This window comes from Oncorhynchus mykiss, chromosome 32 (assembly GCF_013265735.2).
Source record: "Oncorhynchus mykiss isolate Arlee chromosome 32, USDA_OmykA_1.1, whole genome shotgun sequence".
Classification (NCBI taxonomy): Eukaryota; Metazoa; Chordata; class Actinopteri; order Salmoniformes; family Salmonidae; genus Oncorhynchus; species Oncorhynchus mykiss.
In genome coordinates, this window is record NC_050572.1 from 22,336,808 (window position 1) to 22,359,301 (window position 22,494).

Sequence of the window (22,494 nt, forward strand, 5' to 3'; positions counted from 1 at the left end):
TGCCTCTCTCTCTCAATTAACTTTACTCTCCCTCAATTAATTTTACTCTCCCTCTATTCATGTCTCTCTCTCTCTATCCATGTGTCTCTCTATTTATCCATTTGTCGCTCTCTTTATCCATTGTCTCTCTCTCTATTCATTTTACTCTCCATCTATTCATTTTACTCTCCCTCTATTCATGTCTCTCTCCATCTATTCATTTTACTCTCCATCTATTCATTTTACTCTCCCTCTATTCATGTCTCTCTCTATTAATTTTACTCTCCATCTATCCATTGTCTCTCTCTCTATTCATTTTACTCTCCATCTATTCATTTTACTCTCCCTCTATTCATGTCTCTCTCCATCAATTCATTTTACTCTCCCTCTATTCATGTCTCTCTCCATCTATTCATTTTACTCTCCATCTATTCATTTTACTCTCCCTCTATTCATGTCTCTCTCCCTCTATTCATTTGGCTCTCTCTCTATCCATGTGTCTCTCTCTCTATCCATGTGTCTCTCTCTTTATCCATTTGTCACTCTCTTTATCCATTGGTCTCTCTCTCCATCGATCTCTCTCCATCCATTGGTCTCTCTCCATCCATTGGTCTCTCTCTCTATCCATTTGTCTCTCTCTCTATCCATTTGTCTCTCTCTCCATCGATCTCTCTCCATCCATTTGTCTCTCTCTCTCCATCCATTTGTCTCTCTCTCTATCCATTGGTCTCTCTCTATTCATTTTACTCTCCCTCTATTAATGTCTCTATCCATTTGTCACTCTCTCTATTCATTTGTCTCTCTCTCCATCGATCTCTCTCCATCCATTTGTCTCTCTCTCTATTCATTTTACTCTCCCTCTATTAATTTGTCTCTCTCTCTATTCATTTTACTCTCCCTGTATTAATTTGTCTCTCTCGCCCTCTATTCTTTTGTTTCTCCATCGATCTCTCTCTCACTCTCTTCATCCACTTGTCTCTCTCGCTCTCTATCCATTTGTCTCTCGCTCTCTTCATCCACTTGTCTCGCTCTCTCTCTTCATCCATTTGTCTCTCGCTGCCTCTATCCATTTGTCTCTCGCTGCCTCTATCCATTTGTCTCTCGCTGCCTCTATCCATTTGTCTCTCGCTGCCTCTATCCATTTGTCTCTCGCTGCCTCTATCCATTTGTCTCTCGCTCCCTCTATCCATTTATCTCTCGCTGCCTCTATCCATTTGTCTCTCGCTCCCTCTATCCATTTGTCTCTCGCTGCCTCTATCCATTGGTCTCTCTCTCCATCGATCTCTCTCCATCCATTGGTCTCTCTCCATCCAGTTGTCTCTCTCTCCATCCATGTGTCTCTTTCTCCATCCATTTGTCTCTCTCTCCATCCATTTGTCTCTCTCTCCATTCATTTGTCTCTCTCTATTCGTGTCTCTCTCTCCATCCATTTGTCATCATCATCTCTCTATTTATTTGTCTCTCTCTCTCTATTTATTTCTCTCTCTCTCTCTCTCTCTATTTATTTGTCTCTCTCTATCCATTTGCCTCTCACTCTCTCCATTCATTTCCCTCGCTCTCTCAATTTATTTTCCTCTCTCTCTCCATTCATTTGTCTTTCTCTATCCATTTGTCTCTCTCCATTCATTTGTCTCTCTCTATATATTTGTCTCTCTCTCCATTCATTTGTCTCTCTCTCTATATTTGTCTCTCTCTCTATATTTGTCTCTCTCTATATATTTGTCTCTATATATATTTGTCTCTCTCTCCATTCATTTGTCTCTCTCTATATATTTGTCTCTTTCTCCATTCATTTGTGTCTCTCTCTCTATCCATGTGTGTCTCTCTCTCTATTTATTTGTCTCTCTCTCCATCCATTTGTCTCTCTCTCCATCCATTTGTCTCTCTCTCCATCCATGTGTCTCTCTCTCCATCCACTTGTCTCTCTCTCCATCCATTTGTCTCTCTCTCTATTAATTTGTCTCTCTCTCCATTCATTTGTCTCTCTTTCTCCATTAATTTGTGTGTCTCTCTCGATATCCATGTGTGTCTCTCTCTCCATCCATGTGTCTCTCTCTCCATCCATGTGTCTCTCTCTCCATCCATTTGTCTCTCTCTCTATCCATTTGTCTCTCTCTCTATCCATTTGTCTCTCTCTCCATCCATGTGTCTCTCTCTCCATCCATTTGTCTCTCTCTCTATTAATTTGTCTCTCTCTCCATCCATGTGTCTCTCTCTCCATCCATGTGTCTCTCTCTCCATCCATGTCTCTCTCTCCATCCATTTGTCTCTCTCTCTATCCATTTGTCTCTCTCTCTATCCATTTGTCTCTCTCTCCATCCATGTGTCTCTCTCTCCATCCATTTGTCTCTCTCTCTATTAATTTGTATCTCTCTCCATCCATGTGTCTCTCTCTCCATCCATTTGTCTCTCTCTCCATCCATTTCTCTCTCTCTATCCATTTGTCTCTCTCTCTCTATCCATTTGTCTCTCTCTCCATCCATTTGTCTCTCTCTCTATCCATGTGTCTCTCTCTCCATCCATTTGTCTCTCTCTCCATCCATTTGTCTCTCTCTCTATCCATTTGTCTCTCTCTCCATCCATTTGTCTCTCTCTCTATCCATGTGTCTCTCTCTCCATCCATTTGTCTCTCTCTCTATTCATTTGTCTCTCTCTATCCATTTGTCTCCCTCTCTAACCATTGGTCTCTCTCCATCCATTTCTCTCTCTCCATCCATTTGTCTCTCTCTCCATCCATTTTTCTCTCTCTCTCTCTCTCTCTCTCTCTATGAATTTGTGTGTCTCACTCTATCCATTTGTCTCTCAATTAATTTGTCTCTCTCTCGCTCTCTTCAGTTCTCTCTCTCTCGCTCTCTTCAGTTCTCTCTCTATATTCATTTGTCTCTCTCGCAATTCATTTGCCTCTCTCTCTCTCAATTCATTTGCCTCTCTCTCTCGCAATTCATTTGCCTCTCTCTCTCGCAATTCGTTTGCCTCTCTCTCTCGCAATTCATTTGCCTCTCTCTCTCTCAATTCATTTGCCTCTCTCTCTCGCAATTCATTTGCCTCTCTCTCTCGCAATTCATTTGCCTCTCTCTCTCAATTCATTTGCCTCTCTCTCTCTTCATTCATTTGCCTCTCTCAATACATTTGCCTCTCTCTCTCAATTCATTTTCCTCTCTTTCCATTGATTTGCCTCACTCTCTCAATTCATTTTCATCTCTCTATCCATTTGTCTCCATCTCTCCATCCATTTGTCTCTCGCACTCAAATAATTTGCCTCTCCCTCTCAATTAATTTGCCTCTCTCTCGCTCAATTCATTTGCATCCCTCTCTCGCTCAATTCATTTGCATCTCTCTCTCAATTAATTTGCCTCTCTCTCTCAATTAACTTTACTCTCCCTCAATTCATTTTACTCTCCCTCTATTCATGTCTCTCTCTCTCTATCCATGTGTCTCTCTATTTATCCATTTGTCGCTCTCTTTATCCATTGTCTCTCTCTCTATTCATTTTACTCTCCATCTATTCATTTTACTCTCCCTCTATTCATGTCTCTCTCCATCTATTCATTTTACTCTCCATCTATTCATTTTACTCTCCCTCTATTCATGTCTCTCTCTATTAATTTTACTCTCCATCTATCCATTGTCTCTCTCTCTATTCATTTTACTCTCCATCTATTCATTTTACTCTCCCTCTATTCATGTTTCTCTCCATCAATTCATTTTACTCTCCCTCTATTCATGTCTCTCTCCATCTATTCATTTTACTCTCCATCTATTCATTTTACTCTCCCTCTATTCATGTCTCTCTCCCTCTATTCATTTGGCTCTCTCTCTATCCATGTGTCTCTCTCTCTATCCATGTGTCTCTCTCTTTATCCATTTGTCACTCTCTTTATCCATTGGTCTCTCTCTCCATCGATCTCTCTCCATCCATTGGTCTCTCTCCATCCATTGGTCTCTCTCTCTATCCATTTGTCTCTCTCTCTATCCATTTGTCTCTCTCTCCATCGATCTCTCTCCATCCATTTGTCTCTCTCTCTCCATCCATTTGTCTCTCTCTCTATCCATTGGTCTCTCTCTATTCATTTTACTCTCCCTCTATTAATGTCTCTATCCATTTGTCACTCTCTCTATTCATTTGTCTCTCTCTCCATCGATCTCTCTCCATCCATTTGTCTCTCTCTCTATTCATTTTACTCTCCCTCTATTAATTTGTCTCTCTCTCTATTCATTTTACTCTCCCTGTATTAATTTGTCTCTCTCGCCCTCTATTCTTTTGTTTCTCCATCGATCTCTCTCTCACTCTCTTCATCCACTTGTCTCTCTCGCTCTCTATCCATTTGTCTCTCGCTCTCTTCATCCACTTGTCTCGCTCTCTCTCTTCATCCATTTGTCTCTCGCTGCCTCTATCCATTTGTCTCTCGCTGCCTCTATCCATTTGTCTCTCGCTGCCTCTATCCATTTGTCTCTCGCTGCCTCTATCCATTTGTCTCTCGCTGCCTCTATCCATTTGTCTCTCGCTCCCTCTATCCATTTATCTCTCGCTGCCTCTATCCATTTGTCTCTCGCTCCCTCTATCCATTTGTCTCTCGCTGCCTCTATCCATTGGTCTCTCTCTCCATCGATCTCTCTCCATCCATTGGTCTCTCTCCATCCATTGGTCTCTCTCTCTATCCATTTGCCTCTCTCTCTATCCATTTGTCTCTCTCTCCATCGATCTCTCTCCATCCATTTGTCTCTCTCTCTCCATCCATTTGTCTCTCTCTCTATCCATTGGTCTCTCTCTATTCATTTTACTCTCCCTCTATTCATGTCTCTATCCATTTGTCACTCTCTCTATTCATTTGTCTCTCTCTCCATCGATCTCTCTCCATCCATTTGTCTCTCTCTCTATTCATTTTACTCTCCCTCTATTCATTTGTCTCTCTCTCTATTCATTTTACTCTCCCTGTATTAATTTGTCTCTCTCGCCCGCTATTCTTTTGTTTCTCCATCGATCTCTCTCCATCCATTTCTCTCTCCATCCATTGGTCTCGCTCTCCATCCATTTTACTCTCCCTCTATTAATTTGTCTCTCTCTCTATTCATTTTACTCTCCCTCTATTAATTTGTCTCTCTCGCCCTCTATTCTTTTGTCTCTCCATCGATCTCTCTCTCACTCTCTTCATCCACTTGTCTCTCTCGCTCTCTATCCATTTGTCTCTCGCTCTCTTCATCCACTTGTCTCGCTCTCTCTCTTCATCCATTTGTCTCTCGCTGCCTCTATCCATTTGTCTCTCGCTGCCTCTATCCATTTGTCTCTCGCTGCCTCTATCCATTTGTCTCTCGCTGCCTCTATCCATTTGTCTCTCGCTCCCTCTATCCATTTATCTCTCGCTGCCTCTATCCATTTGTCTCTCGCTCCCTCTATCCATTTGTCTCTCGCTGCCTCTATCCATTTGTCTCTCGCTGCCTCTATCCATTTGTCTCTCTCTCCATCCATTTGTCTCTCTCTCCATCCATGTGTCTCTCTCTCCATCCATTTGTCTCTCTCTCCATCCATTTGTCTCTCTCTCCATCCAGTTGTCTCTCTCTCCATCATGTGTCTCTTTCTCCATCCATTTGTCTCTCTCTCCATTAATTTGTCTCTCTCTATTCGTGTCTCTCTCTCCATCCATTTGTCTCTCTCTATTTATTTGTCTCTCTCTCTCTCTATTTATTTGTCTCTCTCTCTCTCTCTATTTATTTGTCTCTCTCTATCCATTTGTCTCTCACTCTCGCCATTCATTTCCCTCGCTCTCTCAATTTATTTTCCTCTCTCTCTCTCTCCATTCATTTGTTTTTCTCTATCCATTTGTCTCTCTCCATTCATTTGTCTCTCTCTCCATCCATGTGTCTCTCTCTCCATCCATTTGTCTCTCTCTCCATCCATTTGTCTCTCTCTCCATCCATTTGTCTCTATCTCCATCCATGTGTCTCTCTCTCCATCCATTTGTCTCTCTCTCTATTAATGTGTCTCTCTCTCCATCCATGTGTCTCTCTCTCCATCCATTTGTCTCTCTCTCCATCCATTTGTCTCTCTCTCCATCCATTTCTCTCTCTCTATCCATTTGTCTCTCTCTCTATCCATTTGTCTCTCTCTCCATGCATTTGTCTCTCTCTCTATCCATGTGTCTCTCTCTCCATCCATTTGTCTCTCTCTCCATCCATTTGTCTCTCTGTCTATCCATTTGTCTCTCTCTCCATCCATTTGTCTCTCTCTCTATCCATGTGTCTCTCTCTCCATCCATTTGTCTCTCTCTCCATCCATTTGTCTCTCTCTCTATTCATTTGTCTCTCTCTATCCATTTGTCTCCCTCTCTAACCATTGGTCTCTCTCCATCCATTTCTCTCTCTCCATCCATTTGTCTCTCTCTCCATCCATTTTTCTCTCTCTCTCTATGAATTTGTGTGTCTCACTCTATCCATTTGTCTCTCAATTAATTTGTCTCTCTCTCGCTCTCTTCAGTTCTCTCTCTCTCGCTCTCTTCAGTTCTCTCTCTATATTCATTTGTCTCTATTCATTTGTCTCTCTCGCAATTCATTTGCCTCTCTCTCTCTCAATTCATTTGCCTCTCTCTCTCGTAATTCATTTGCCTCTCTCTCTCTCAATTCATTTGCCTCTCTCTCTCGCAATTCATTTGCCTCTCTCTCTCGCAATTCATTTGCCTCTCTCTCTCTCAATTCATTTGCCTCTCTCTCTCTTCATTCATTTGCCTCTCTCTCTCTCAATTCATTTTCCTCTCTCTCAATTCATTTGCCTCTCAATTCATTTTCCTCTCTTTCCATTGATTCGCCTCACTCTCTCAATTCATTTTCATCTCTCTATCCATTTGTCTCCATCTCTCCATCCATTTGTCTCTCGCACTCAAATAATTTGCCTCTCCCTCAATTAATTTGCCTCTCTCTCGCTCAATTCATTTGCATCCCTCTCTCGCTCAATTTGCCTCTCTCTCTCAATTAACTTTACTCTCCCTCTATTCATTTTACTCTCCCTCTATTCATGTCTCTCTCTCTCTATCCATGTGTCTCTCTATTTATCCATTTGTCGCTCTCTTTATCCATTGTCTCTCTCTCTATTCATTTTACTCTCCATCTATCCATTGTCTCTCTCTCTATTCATTTTACTCTCCATCTATTCATTTTACTCTCCCTCTATTCATGTCTCTCTCCATCAATTCATTTTACTCTCCCTCTATTCATGTCTCTCTCCATCTATTCATTTTACTCTCCATCTATTCATTTTACTCTCCCTCTATTCATGTCTCTCTCCCTCTATTCATTTGGCTCTCTCTCTATCCATGTGTCTCTCTCTTTATCCATTTGTCACTCTCTTTATCCATTGGTCTCTCTCTCCATCGATCTCTCTCCATCCATTGGTCTCTCTCCATCCATTGGTCTCTCTCTCTATCCATTTGTCTCTCTCTCCATCGATCTCTCTCCATCCATTTGTCTCTCTCTCCATCCATTTGTCTCTCTCTCTATCCATTGGTCTCTCTCTATTCATTTTACTCTCCCTCTATTCATGTCTCTATCCATTTGTCACTCTCTCTATTAATTTGTCTCTCTCTCCATCGATCTCTCTCCATCCATTTGTCTCTCTCTCTATTCATTTTACTCTCCCTCTATTAATTTGTCTCTCTCTCTATTCATTTTACTCTCCCTGTATTAATTTGTCTCTCTCGCCCTCTATTCTTTTGTTTCTCCATCGATCTCTCTCCATCCATTTGTCTCTCTCTCCATCCATTTCTCTCTCCATCCATTGGTCTCGCTCTCCATCCATTTTACTCTCCCTCTATTAATTTGTCTCTCTCTCTATTCATTTTACTCTCCCTCTATTAATTTGTCTCTCTCGCCCTCTATTCTTTTGTCTCTCCATCGATCTCTCTCTCACTCTCTTCATCCACTTGTCTCTCTCGCTCTCTATCCATTTGTCTCTCGCTCTCTTCATCCACTTGTCTCGCTCTCTCTCTTCATCCATTTGTGTCTCGCTCTCTCTCTTCATCCATTTGTCTCTCGCTCCATCTATCCATTTGTCTCTCGCTGCCTCTATCCATTTGTCTCTCGCTGCCTCTATCCATTTGTCTCTCGCTGCCTCTATCCATTTGTCTCTCGCTGCCTCTATCCATTTGTCTCTCGCTGCCTCTATCCATTTGTCTCTCGCTGCCTCTATCCATTTGTCTCTCGCTCCCTCTATCCATTTGTCTCTCGCTCCCTCTATCCACTTGTCTCGCTCTCTCTCTTCATCCATTTGTGTCTCGCTCTCTCTCTTCATCCATTTGTGTCTCGCTCTCTCTCTTCATCCATTTGTCTCTCGCTGCCTCTATCCATTTGTCTCTCGCTGCCTCTATCCATTTGTCTCTCGCTGCCTCTATCCATTTGTCTCTCGCTCCCTCTATCCATTTGTCTCTCGCTCCCTCTATCCATTTGTCTCTCGCTGCCTCTATCCATTTGTCTCTCGCTGCCTCTATCCATTTGTCTCTCGCTGCCTCTATCCATTTGTCTCTCGCTGCCTCTATCCATTTGTCTCTCGCTGCCTCTATCCATTTGTCTCCCGCTGCCTCTATCCATTTGTGTCTCGCTGCCTCTATCCATTTGTCTCTCGCTCCCTCCATCCATTTGTCTCTCGCTGCCTCCATCCATTTGTCTCTCGCTGCCTCCATCCATTTGTCTCTCGCTGCCTCTATCCATTTGTCTCTCGCTGCCTCTATCCATTTGTCTCTCGCTCCCTCTATCCACTTGTCTCGCTCTCTCTCTTCATCCATTTGTGTCTCGCTCTCTCTCTTCATCCATTTGTGTCTCGCTCTCTCTCTTCATCCATTTGTCTCTCGCTGCCTCTATCCATTTGTCTCTCGCTGCCTCTATCCATTTGTCTCTCGCTGCCTCTATCCATTTGTCTCTCGCTGCCTCTATCCATTTGTCTCTCGCTCCCTCTATCCATTTGTCTCTCGCTGCCTCTATCCATTTGTCTCTCGCTCCCTCTATCCATTTGTCTCTCGCTCCCTCTATCCATTTGTCTCTCGCTGCCTCTATCCATTTGTCTCTCGCTGCCTCTATCCATTTGTCTCTCGCTGCCTCTATCCATTTGTCTCTCGCTGCCTCTATCCATTTGTCTCTCGCTGCCTCTATCCATTTGTGTCTCGCTGCCTCTATCCATTTGTCTCTCGCTCCCTCCATCCATTTGTCTCTCGCTGCCTCCATCCATTTGTCTCTCGCTGCCTCCATCCATTTGTCTCTCGCTGCCTCCATCCATTTGTCTCTCGCTGCCTCCATCCATTTGTCTCTCGCTGCCTCTATCCATTTCTCTCGCTGCCTCTATCCATTTGTCTCTCGCTGCCTCTATCCATTTGTCTCTCGCTCCCTCTATCCATTTGTCTCTCGCTGCCTCTATCCATTTGTCTCTCGCTCCCTCTATCCATTTGTCTCTCGCTCCCTCTATCCATTTGTCTCTCGCTGCCTCTATCCATTTGTCTCTCGCTGCCTCTATCCATTTGTCTCTCGCTGCCTCTATCCATTTGTCTCTCGCTGCCTCTATCCATTTGTCTCTCGCTGCCTCTATCCATTTGTGTCTCGCTGCCTCTATCCATTTGTCTCTCGCTCCCTCCATCCATTTGTCTCTCGCTGCCTCCATCCATTTGTCTCTCGCTGCCTCCATCCATTTGTCTCTCGCTGCCTCCATCCATTTGTCTCTCGCTGCCTCCATCCATTTGTCTCTCGCTGCCTCCATCCATTTGTCTCTCGCTGCCTCTATCCATTTCTCTCGCTGCCTCTATCCATTTGTCTCTCGCTCTCTCCATCCATTTGTCTCTCGCTGCCTCCATCCATTTGTCTCTCGCTGCCTCCATCCATTTGTCTCTCGCTCTCTCCATCCATTTGTCTCTCGCTGCCTCCATCCATTTGTCTCTCGCTGCCTCCATCCATTTGTCTCTCGCTGCCTCCATCCATTTGTCTCTCGCTGCCTCCATCCATTTGTTTCTCGCTGCCTCCATCCATTTGTCTCTCGCTGCCTCTATCCATTTGTCTCTCGCTGCCTCTATCCATTTGTCTCTCGCTGCCTCTATCCATTTGTCTCTCGCTGCCTCTATCCATTTGTCTCTCGCTGCCTCCATCCATTTGTCTCTCGCTGCCTCCATCCATTTGTTTCTCGCTGCCTCTATCCATTTGTCTCTCGCTGCCTCTATCCATTTGTCTCTCGCTGCCTCTATCCATTTGTCTCTCGCTGCCTCTATCCATTTGTCTCTCGCTGCCTCTATCCATTTGTCTCTCGCTGCCTCTATCCATTTGTCTCTCGCTGCCTCTATCCATTTGTCTCTCGCTGCCTCCATCCATTTGTCTCTCGCTGCCTCCATCCATTTGTCTCTCGCTGCCTCCATCCATTTGTCTCTCGCTGCCTCCATCCATTTGTCTCTCGCTGCCTCTATCCATTTGTCTCTCGCTGCCTCTATCCATGTGTCAGTGCCTCCATCCATGTGTCTGTCTCCAGTGACAGTGTGGAGGAAGGGTTCTTGGCAACACAGGAGCTGCTGCAGGTATTCTGGCCCACAATATATCTCTCTCCATTTTCATCCCCCCTCCCACTCTCTGATCTGAATCCAAGAGACTAAAACAACCATAGAAATACACACACAATACGTATGCATGCAGATACTGTACACTCAAACACGTACTTGGGGATGCCAGCAAGGTATGCTATGAGAGTTCGGAGGTCGTCAGCTCGTATTCTGTCGTGATTACTGCGTGATGGAAACGTTAATACTGGACCACCGCGTCTGTCTCTGCCCCCTGGAACACACCGGATAAAACAGTCAGCTTAGAGACTGAACACACACACGAAGAAACACAGGATGAAACAGTCAGCTTAGAGACTGAACACACCGGATAAAACTGTCAGCTTAGAGACTGAACACACAGGATAAAACAGTCAGCTTAGAGACTGAACACACAGAATAAAACAGTCAGCTTAGAGAGTGAACACACACACACACACAAAGAGACACAGCATAAAACAGTCAGCTTAGAGAGTGAACACACACACACGATAAAACATTCAGCTTAGAGCACAGTCCAGTGTATACGCACACGCACACACACACACAAACCTCTGCCTCCTGGTGGAAATAGAGAGAAACACATGAGAGTTCATATATTCCCATGAGTATGATCATAGCCATATGATAGCATTATCTCACTAACAGGTACTCAGAATGGCAGGGAAAACATCATTGTATAAGGAAGACTATGTAAAAAGCAATAGGCCTATACAGAAATATCAGTAATTCTATAGAAATCCAACAGTAATTTCTTTGACTATGTTAATGTGTGTTAGGTTGACCTAGCAATAGCTGGATAAACGAATCTATACATTCCTCAACATTTCTTCAAAATTCAATAGATTCCTCTTTCCTTCCTACACCACCCTCTTTCTTTTTTCCCCTCCCTCCTTTCAAAATAAATGACCTTATCAAAATGCATTATGGGAAATGGTTAAGACAGACAGTAACTCATCGCTATAGTAACCACTCTCTTCCTCTCTCTATTTCTCTCTTCTGTTCATTATGGTCCGTCTGTCAGTGACCTTGGCTACACACAGGGGGAGAATGGAGTCAGACAAAAGAGGAATGACACACACACACACACACACACACACACAAAATCAAAAACACACAAAGACATTTTCAACACTAAAATAGTTTAGAACTTGCAGATGAGGGGTCAAAGGTCAAGCGTATGGGGTCTGACCTCTCGGTAGCTACGGGTCACAGCTATAAACTCTCACAATCAGAATGCATGTGTGTGTAGCTCCATGCCTGGTAGAGGTCAGTATGTGTAGCTCCATGCCTGGTAGAGGTCAGTGTGTGTAGCTCCATGCCTGGTAGAGGTCAGTGTGTGTAGCTCCATGCCTGGTAGAGGTCAGTGTGTGTAGCTCCATGCCTGGTAGAGGTCAGTGTGTGTAGCTCCATGCCTGGTAGAGGTCAGTGTGTGTAGCTCCATGCCTGGTAGAGGTCAGTGTGTGTAGCTCCATGCCTGGTAGAGGTCAGTGTGTGTAGCTGCATGCCTGGAAGAGGTCAGTGTGTGTAGCTCCATGCCTGGTAGAGGTCAGTGTGTGTAGCTGCATGCCTGGTAGAGGTCAGTGTGTGTAGCTCCATGCCTGGTAGAGGTCAGTGTGTGTAGCTCCATGCCTGGTAGAGGTCAGTGTGTGTGGCTGCATGCCTGGTAGAGGTCAGTGTGTGTAGCTCCATGCCTGGTAGAGGTCAGTGTGTGTAGCTGCATGCCTGGTAGAGGTCAGTGTGTGTAGCTCCATGCCTGGTAGAGGTCAGTGTGTGTAGCTCCATGCCTGGTAGAGGTCAGTGTGTGTAGCTCCATGCCTGGTAGAGGTCAGTGTGTGTAGCTCCATGCCTGGTAGAGGTCAGTGTGTGTAGCTCCATGCCTGGTAGAGGTCAGTGTGTGTAGCTGCATGCCTGGTAGAGGTCAGTGTGTGTAGCTGCATGCCTGGTAGAGGTCAGTGTGTGTAGCTGCATGCCTGGTAGAGGTCAGTGTGTGTAGCTGCATGCCTGGTAGAGGTCAGTGTGTGTAGCTGCATGCCTGGTAGAGGTCAGTGTGTGTGGCTGCATGCCTGGTAGAGGTCAGTGTGTGTAGCTGCATGCCTGGTAGAGGTCAGTGTGTGTAGCTCCATGCCTGGTAGAGGTCAGTGTGTGTAGCTCCATGCCTGGTAGAGGTCAGTGTGTGTAGCTCCATGCCTGGTAGAGGTCAGTGTGTGTGGCTGCATGCCTGGTAGAGGTCAGTGTGTGTAGCTCCATGCCTGGTAGAGGTCAGTGTGTGTAGCTGCATGCCTGGTAGAGGTCAGTGTGTGTGGCTGCATGCCTGGTAGAGGTCAGTGTGTGTAGCTCCATGCCTGGTAGAGGTCAGTGTGTGTAGCTCCATGCCTGGTAGAGGTCAGTGTGTGTAGCTCCATGCCTGGTAGAGGTCAGTGTGTGTAGCTCCATGCCTGGTAGAGGTCAGTGTGTGTAGCTCCATGCCTGGTAGAGGTCAGTGTGTGTAGCTCCATGCTTGGTAGAGGTCAGTGTGTGTAGCTCCATGCCTGGTAGAGGTCAGTGTGTGTAGCTCCATGCCTGGTAGAGGTCAGTGTGTGTAGCTCCATGCCTGGTAGAGGTCAGTGTGTGAAGCAATTAGCGAATATGTCATGTTCCATTAGCTTTGTTTATGAAGAAACCAGGATTATCTCACACACACACACACACACCTGATAAGAAGGCAACTTTTTCCTTTAGAATAGGCAACACCTCCATCGCTCTCATGTCTTCATTTTTACGAAAACCTGGAGAGAGAGAAAGACAGAAGTGTTAGGATTTTTTACAGAAACTCCCAATGTTCAAATTTTCACCTCTTCATGGAAAGGTTTCAGGAAAAATAGGCCTAGTTTTATCCAACTTGTTCTACAATTCAAAATGTCTGACTTTGTATTTCTTCCTTGAATATGGGGAATAGGAGGTTGATTTTTTCCAGCATCACAGTCAAAGAAAGAAAGTTTTCAGAATGGGAAACATGATTTTGATTTGGTCTGGCTGGAGTAACTGTTGAAGAGTGGTGGAGAGAATAGGTTTATTTTGGGCTCAGTTGATGTGAGGAAAATCCTTGCCACTGAAAAAAACATCTGTTTCCACAGTCCTCGAAACTGGCTATGAACCCTAGTTTAGTGATGCAAGAACGCACACACACAGAGGAATAAGTGAGGCTATAGTTTCAGAAGTAGGAACTTACCTGCTTTAAGAGTTAAAAAGGGAAAGTTGGACAAACAAAGAGCTGTTGTATTAGTGTCTTACCCAGAGAGAGAGAGGAGGAGAAAAGGGTATAGTTTATTTCCTGGTTATGTGTTGACAAAAATGAGACCACTTCCTGTCCTTCACTAAACAGAGGAAAACCTACCTACCTACACCCCAAAACAGCACAACACCCACACCCAAAAACAGCACAACACCTACACCACAGTAGCAGCGAGACATAAATAGCTCATTATTTCATATTGAGATAAAGAGCCCCTGCTGGCCAATTCATCTCTATCCCTGTGTCTCTACTATTTTCTCTCTATCCCCTGTTTCCCTCTCTTCAATCTCTCCATATCCTGCAGGAGTTGGGCTTGGACTAGATTTTTTTGCCACCACAGCCCCTTCTTCCCTCACACATTTGTGTGCTTAGAGTTATCCAGGACAACACAGCCATTACAGAGAGAGAGATACAACCAGAGGACCTACACCCAGACCACAGACCAAACAAACCCTAGCCACACCCTATATAGGCCCCCCCAGATCAGGCCTATGCCCCTTCTGCCCCCCACCCCTGCACCAAGGACCTCAACATGACAGCCACACATATGCCCAGGCCGTGAGCAGAGCAACAGGCCCAACACCCACTACTGCACCCGCCCAAGCCACATCCATCGACCTAAGAGGCATTCACCAGACGCTCAGCATGCACTGCTCACACCTAATAGTCAGAGCCTTTTTATTTTTTCATCTAACCGTTATTTTACCAGGTAAGTTGACTGAGAACCCATTCTCATTTACAGCAACGACCTGGGGAATAGTTACAGGGGAGAGGAGGGGGATGAATGAGCCAATTGTAAGCTGGGGATGATTAGGTGACCATGATGGTATGAAGGACAGCTTGGGAATTTAGCCAGGACACTGGGGTTAACACCCCTACTCTTACGATAAGTGCCATGGGATCTTTAATGACCTCAGAAAGCCAGGACACCCGTTTAACGTCACATCCGAAAGACAGCACCCTACACAGGGCAGTCTCCCCAATCACTGCCCTGGGGCATTGGGATATTTTTTATACCCGAGGAAAGAGCACCTCCTACTGGCCCTCCAACACCACTTCCAGCAGCATCTGGTCTCCCATCCAGGGACTGACCAGGACCAACCCTGCTTAGCTTCAGAAGCAAACCAGCAGTGGGATGCAGGGTGGTATGCTGCCTGCAAAACCATAAGAATAACAACGGACACTATGGAACACAAATCCTTTACCATCTCTTCCTGAAATATACCTTTGGTCTAAAGAGCAGGAACCCAGACTTCACCAAAGAAATCAGAAATACAGACATTCTCCTCCTACAAGAAATATGGTATAGAGAGATGGACCTACGGGTTTCCCTTTAGGTTACAGAAAGCTGGTAATCCCATCCACCAAACTACCAGGACTAAAACAGGGAAAAGGCTCAGGGGGTATGCTAATTTGGTATAGAGCAGACCTAACCCACTATAAAAAGTCATCAAAACAGGAGCATTTTAGATAGAAATAAATAAGGAAATGATCTCAACAGAGAACAATGTCCACGTATGCTACCTACAGTACCTTCCGAAAGTATTCAGACCCCTTGACTTTTTCCACATTTTGTTACGTTACAGCCTTCTTCTAAAAATGCTGAAATTGTTTTTTCCCCTCATCAATCTACACACAATACCCCATAATGACAAAGCAAAATCAGGTTATTAGAAATTGGATGGGGAATGTCACTGCACAGCTATTTTCAGGTCTCTCCAGAGATGTTTGATCGGGTTCAAGTCTGGGCTCTGGCTGGGCCACTCAAGGACATTCAGAGACTTGTCCTGAAGCCACTCCTGCGTTGTCTTGGCTGTGTGCTTGGGGTCATTGCCCTATTGGAAGGGGAACCCTCGCCCCAGTCTGAGGTCCTGAGTCGGGGGTCCTGAGCGCTAGTCTCCCAGTCCCTGCCACTGAAAAACTTCCCACAGCATGATGCTGCCACCACCATGCTTCACCGTAGGGATGGTGCCAGGTTTCCTCCAGACGTGATGCTTGGCATCCAGGCCAAAGAGTTCCATCTTGGTTTCATCAAACCAGAGAATCTTGTCTCGAAGTACGAAGGACAATTCCTTCGACCTCATTGGCTTGATTTTTGCTCTGACATGCATTGTCAACTGTGAGACCTTGTATAGACAGGTGTGTGCCTTTCCAAATCATGTCCAATTAATTAAATTTACCACAGGTGGACTCCAATCAAGTTGTAGAAACATCTAAAGGATGATCAATGGAAACAGGATGCACCTGAGCTCAATTTCAAGTATCATAGCAAAGGGTCTGAAAACTTTTGCAAAAATTTCTAAAAACCTGTTTTCGCTTTGTCATTATGAGGTATTGTGGAGATTGCTGAATATGTTTATTTAATCAATTTTAGAATGAGGCTGTAACGTAACAAAATGTGGAAAAAGTCTAGAAGTCTGAATACTTTCCGAAGGCACTGTACATTCCCCCCAATAGAATCCCCATACTTTAACAATGACAGCTTATGCCTCCCGGGTGGCGCAGTGGTTAAGGGCGCTGTACTGCAGCGCCAGCTGTGCCATCAGAGTCCAAATACGAGAAATAAAAGAAAGAAAAAACGTGTCACAACTCTTTCAGCTCTGTCACACGCTGGGTCTGTACTAGAGGTCAACCGATTAATCGGAATGGCCGATAAATTAGGGCCGATTTCAAGTTTTCATAACAATCGGAAATCGGTATTTTTGGGGGCTGATTTGCCGATTTATTTATTTTTTACACCTTTATTTTAATCTTTATTTAACTAGGCAAGTCAGTTAAGAACACATTCTTATTTTCAATGACGGCCTAGGAACGGTGGGTTAACTGCCTAGTTCAGGGGCAGAAAGACAGACTTTCACCTTGTCAGCTCGGGGGATCCAATCTTGCAACCTTACAGTTAAATAGTCCAGCGCAATAACGACCTGCCTCTTTCTTGTTGCACTCCACAAGGAGACTGCCTGTTACGCGAATGCAGTAAGCCAAGGTAAGTTGCTAGCTAGCATTAAACTTATCTTATAAAAAACAATCAATCATAATCACTAGTTAACTACACATGGTTGATGATATTACTAGATATTATCTAGCGTGTCCTGTGTTGCATAAAATCTGACTGAGCATACAAGCATACAACTGAGTATCTGACTGAGCGGTGGTAGGCAGAAGCAGGCGTGTAAACATTCATTCAAACAGCACTTTTGTGCGTTTTGCCAGCAGCTCTTCGTTGTGCGTCAAGCATTGCGCTGTTTATGACTTCAAACCTATCAACTCCGGAGATGAGGCTGGTGTGACCGTAGTGAAATGGCTAGCTAGTTAGCGCGCTAATAGCGTTTCAAACTTCACTCGCTCTGAGCCTTGGGGTGGTTGTTTCCCTTGCTCTGCATGGGTAACGCTGCTTCGATGTGGTGGCTGTTTTCATTGTGTTGCTGGTTCGAGCCCAGGTAGGAGCGAGGAGAGGGACGGAAGCTATACTGTTACACTGACAATACTAAAGTGCCTATAAGAACATCCAATAGTCAAAGGTTAATGAAATACAAATGGTATAGAGGGAAATAGTTCTATAATTCCTATAATAACTACAACCTAAAACTTCTTACCTGGAAATATTGAAGACTCATGTTAAAAGGAACCACCAGCTTTCATATGTTCTCATCTTCTGAGCAAGGAACTGAAACGTTAGCTTTTTTACATAGCACATATTGCACTTTTACGTTCTTCTCCAACACTTTGTTTTTGCATTATTTAAACCAAATTGAACATGTTTCATTATCTACTTGAGGCTAAATTGATTTTATTGATGTATTATATTAAGTTAAAATAAGTGTTAATTCAGTATTGTTGTAATTGTCATTATTACAAATATATATATATATATATATATATATATATATATATATATATATATATATATATATATATATATATATATATATATATATATATATATATATATATATATATATATATACATATACAGTGCCTTGCGAAAGTATTCGGCCCCCTTGAACTTTGCGACCTTTTGCCACATTTCAGGCTTCAAACATAAAGATATAAAACTGTATTTTTTTGTGAAGAATCAACAACAAGTGGGACACAATCATGAAGTGGAACAACAATTATTGGATATTTCAAACTTTTTTAACAAATCAAAAACTGAAAAATTGGGCGTGCAAAATTATTCAGCCCCCTTAAGTTAATACTTTGTAGCGCCACCTTTTGCTGCGATTACAGCTGTAAGTCGCTTGGGGTATGTCACTATTAGTTTTGCACATCGAGAGACTGAAATTTTTTCCCATTCCTACTTGCAAAACGACTCGAGCTCAGTGAGGTTGGATGGAGAGCATTTGTGAACAGCAGTTTTCAGTTCTTTCCACAGATTCTCGATTGGATTCAGGTCTGGACTTTGACTTGGCCATTCTAACACCTGGATATGTTTATTTTTGAACCATTCCATTGTAGATTTTGCTTTATGTTTTGGATCATTGTCTTGTTGGAAGACAAATCTCCGTCCCAGTCTCAGGTCTTTTGCAGACTCCATCAGGTTTTCTTCCAGAATGGTCCTGTATTTGGCTCCATCCATCTTCCATCAATTTTAACCATTTTCCCTGTCCCTGCTGAAGAAAAGCAGGCCCAAACCATGATGCTGCCACCACCATGTTTGACAGTGGGGATGGTGTGTTCAGCTGTGTTGCTTTTACGCCAAACATAATGTTTTGCATTGTTGCCAAAAAGTTCAATTTTGGTTTCATCTGACCAGAGCACCTTCTTCCACATGTTTGGTGTGTCTCCCAGGTGGCTTTTGGCAAACTTTAAACAACACTTTTTATGGATATTTTTAAGAAATGGCTTTCTTCTTGCCACTCTTCCATAAAGGCCAGATTTGTGCAATATACGACTGATTGTTGTCCTATGGACAGAGTCTCCCACCTCAGCTGTAGATCTCTGCAGTTCATCCAGAGTGATCATGGGCCTCTTGGCTGCATCTCTGATCAGTCTTCTCCTTGTATGAGCTGAAAGTTTAGAGGGACGGCCAGGTCTTGGTAGATTTGCAGTGGTCTGATACTCCTTCCATTTCAATATTATCGCTTGCACAGTGCTCCTTGGGATGCTTAAAGCTTGGGAAATCTTTTTGTATCCAAATCCGGCTTTAAACTTCTTCACAACAGTATCTTGGACCTGCCTGGTGTGTTCCTTGTTCTTCATGATGCTCTCTGCGCTTTTGACGGACCTCTGAGACTATCACAGTGCAGGTGCATTTATACAGAGACTTGATTACACACAGATGGATTGTATTTATCATCATTAGTCATTTAGGTCAACATTGGATCATTCAGAGATCCTCACTGAACTTCTGGAGAGAGTTTGCTGCACTGAAAGTAAAGGGGCTGAATAATTTTGCACGCCCAATTTTTCAGTTTTTGATTTGTTAAAAAAGTTTGAAATATCCAATAAATGTCGTTCCACTTCATGATTGTGTCCCACTTGTTGTTGATTCTTCACAAAAAAATACAGTTTTATATCTTTATTTTTGAAGCCTGAAATGTGGCAAAAGGTCGCAAAGTTCAAGGGGGCCGAATACTTTCGCAAGGCACTGTATATATATATATATATTTTTTTTTAAAATTTTGTTTATTTTTTTTTAAATCGGCCGATTAATCGGTATCGGTGTTGAAAAATCATAAATCGGTCGACCTCTAGTCTGTACTTAGTCAATGGTAGGGTTTGAGGGGACTCCTATGGTAGGTACACCTACAGCTCATCCCTTGGCAGTAGTACTGTAGATCACTTTCACTGACCTAAACAGTATATTTGACTTTTCAGCTTCCATATCATTTTTTTTAAAGCAGACAACATAAGAAAATGAACAACAATGACAAATGGTTTGATGAAGAATGCAAAAACCTAAGAAAGAAATTGAGAAACCTATCCAACCACAAACACAGAGACCAAGAAAACCTGAGCCTATGCCTTCACTATGGTGAAACAAACAGCACAGAAACCAGTCAGAAACCAGCTCAATGTAGAATCCATAGAATGAAACCACTTCTGGGAAAATTGGAACACACTAAACCAACAACACAAAGAGCTATCTATACAAAACAGAGACATATGGATAAACCACTTCTCAAATATTTTGGCTCTATAAAAAAGAAGAAACAGCAAAAACATAATCATGATCAATGACAAATCTTAGATTCAGCTTTTAAAGACTACCAGATCCCGCTGGATTCTCCAATTACATTGAATGAACTACAGGACAAAATACAAACCCTCCAACCCAAAAAGGCCTGTGGTGTTGATGGTATTCTGAATAAAATGACAAAATACACAGATCACAAATTCCAATTGGCTATAATAAAACTTTTTACCATCATCTTCAACTCTGGCATCTTCTCCAATATTTCGAGCCAAGGACTGATCACCCCAATCTACAAAAGTGGAGACAAATTTGACCCCAATAACTATCGTGGGATCTGCGTTTTCAGCATCCTACGGTTGTAAGGTCTACGGTCCACTCACTAACCAAGAATTCACAAAATTGGACTACACCAAATTGAGACTGCATGCAGAATTCTGCAAAAAAATCCTCCGTGTGCAACATAAAACACCAAATAATGCATGCAAAGCAGAATTAAAGCCAATTTATTCTTAATCTGAAAATGTGGCCGGCAGCTCCGTATGTGACATAATTGCGGAGCCTCCGGAGGCTTGCAGAGGCCAAATTGAGCTCAAGCATCCTCGTGTGCCTCCCAAATTGTGTAACAATGTGGAGGGCTCCGTATAGCTCCGCATTGACATGATTGGTTGACAGTAGGTGGGGGGGTCCTGTACCAACCCAAACTCACTTCCTTGACAACTACCTTCACAACAGCTCTGCGCTGATCCGTGAAGCGCAAAAAGTATGAATGCCCGGAAGCCGCATCACAGTAAATGCTGCACGGCCAATGCAGAGTCGGATTGACCATGCAGCCCCTTTTAGGACGATACCTGCTAATTATCCAAATCCAGAAAATACCCGTTAAATTCTAAAACCACCCAAAAGGAAGAAATTCCCAAACCTTCCATAACAAAGCCATCACCTACAGACAAGGGCATTGTTAAGGGGTGGAAAACATGAATGATTCATGGGGCCCTAGCATGGTAGGGGCCCCTAAATGTTTAGAAAAGTATTTGTTTACCATTTTAAAAATGTTAGACAAAAGAAATATGTGATAAATTAAAACGTATAACCATGATCAGATCAGGCATCTCTAATCAACCATCCCGTTTGTACCCCCCCCATAATGCACATGGTTTGGTCCATTCTCCACGAGGAGAAAATTAATACCGCTGATCTGACTGTTCACGAGAGATAACCACTATGCCCCCCTTTCCTTTTCTGCAGAGACAGATAAAGCAAAATTCAGGAAAAAAATTACTCACTACGCTTTTTTCCAGAAAAAAAACGAGAACGATTTGAGTGGTAAGTCAGTACAGACGGCCTGCCAGACTGAGTCACCTAACATAGCCAATATGGCTAGCTTGATAGTCTGCTAGCTACAGGTAGCTGCCTACCGTGGACTCACTACCAGCTATGGCTAGCTAATTAGCTATTATTTTGATACTATTACAACTGTACTCTCCAATATTTGCGTGATATTTGTTAGCTGGCTAGACTAAAATTAAAACCTAACATGTAGCCTACCTATCCATACTGTAGATGCGACTACTACTACTGCTGTAGACAAAGATCCCAATGTGTGTCCCCTACATGAAGCTGAAACAGCGGACCTTGGAGGTGGGGCAGTTTTGTAGGAGCAGTTGCATAACTAGACCATTTTTAAAATGGTCCAGTTCGGCACATGATGACTTAGACATACTTAAATACGTATTCTATTTGATATGTATACTGTTAAAACCTTTTTTCTTTCAGTAGTAGATTTTTAGTGTGGTAACCTTTGTAGGAGTGAACATTAAACCTAACATTCCCTTTGTGTACTCACTTCCTAGTGCCTAGAGACCCCAGGTTGGCAGAATGTCAGCAGAAAGCTGTCAGACTGATGCAGAGGAGAGCAGGGAGGAGGAAGAGGAGTTAAAGAGTAGCCGCAGTGCCAGTGAAGGACTGACAGAAGAGAATGAACAAGCATGTAATAAGGGAAAGGAAGAGTATGGACAGATTCTAAGTGAGGAAGATGAGGTTTTAGATGATCCAGCACTGTGGCCAGAGAAAGTACAAGACCATGAAAGAGAAGCTATTGTTCACAGACTAGCCAACAGGTGTGTGAAGAGACAGAACTGTATAAAATCATGCCCCTAGACTCAGAAGGTGAGCCATTCCCCAATTATTTACAGTACAGTAAGTCAGAAAAGAGAGAGAGAAGAGAGATTGCAGAGAGACTGTTTTATTTATGGTAAGAGTGTAAAGGCATTATATTGCATTCCATGCATTTTTTTTTTCTCAGGGGCAAAGTAAACCATCACCCAGTTCTCTGGGATGGCTATAAGATAAGGATGGCTAAAAGATGGCTATAAGATAACATCAGTGAAATGGCGGAGAATGTATGACAAACCACCAGAGAATGAGGATGGTGTCCAGAACTGTTACTGGAAATGGAAAAGTCTGCAGCAAACCGTAACAACAGCTACAGGTATAGACAGTCAGCTGCAGGTATAGACAGTCAGCTGCAGGTATAGACAGTCAGCTACAGGTATAGA

The 22,494-nt window shown here is 43.5% G+C and overlaps 1 protein-coding gene across 4 annotated transcripts in view; it reads right to left on the minus strand.

The window, feature by feature from the left end:
• LOC110489404 (triple functional domain protein) overlaps positions 1 to 22,494 on the minus strand; it is a 131,704-nt gene that overhangs the window by 79,860 nt on the left and 29,350 nt on the right. For all 4 annotated transcript variants that reach the window (XM_036970826.1, XM_036970825.1, XM_036970828.1 and 1 more), the window contains exons 3-4: positions 13,223 to 13,297; positions 10,650 to 10,764 (exon numbers count right to left, since the gene is read on the minus strand). In XM_036970826.1, coding sequence (XP_036826721.1) covers positions 10,650 to 10,764; positions 13,223 to 13,297 — 190 coding nt within the window. The remainder of the gene's footprint in view (positions 1 to 10,649; positions 10,765 to 13,222; positions 13,298 to 22,494) is intronic.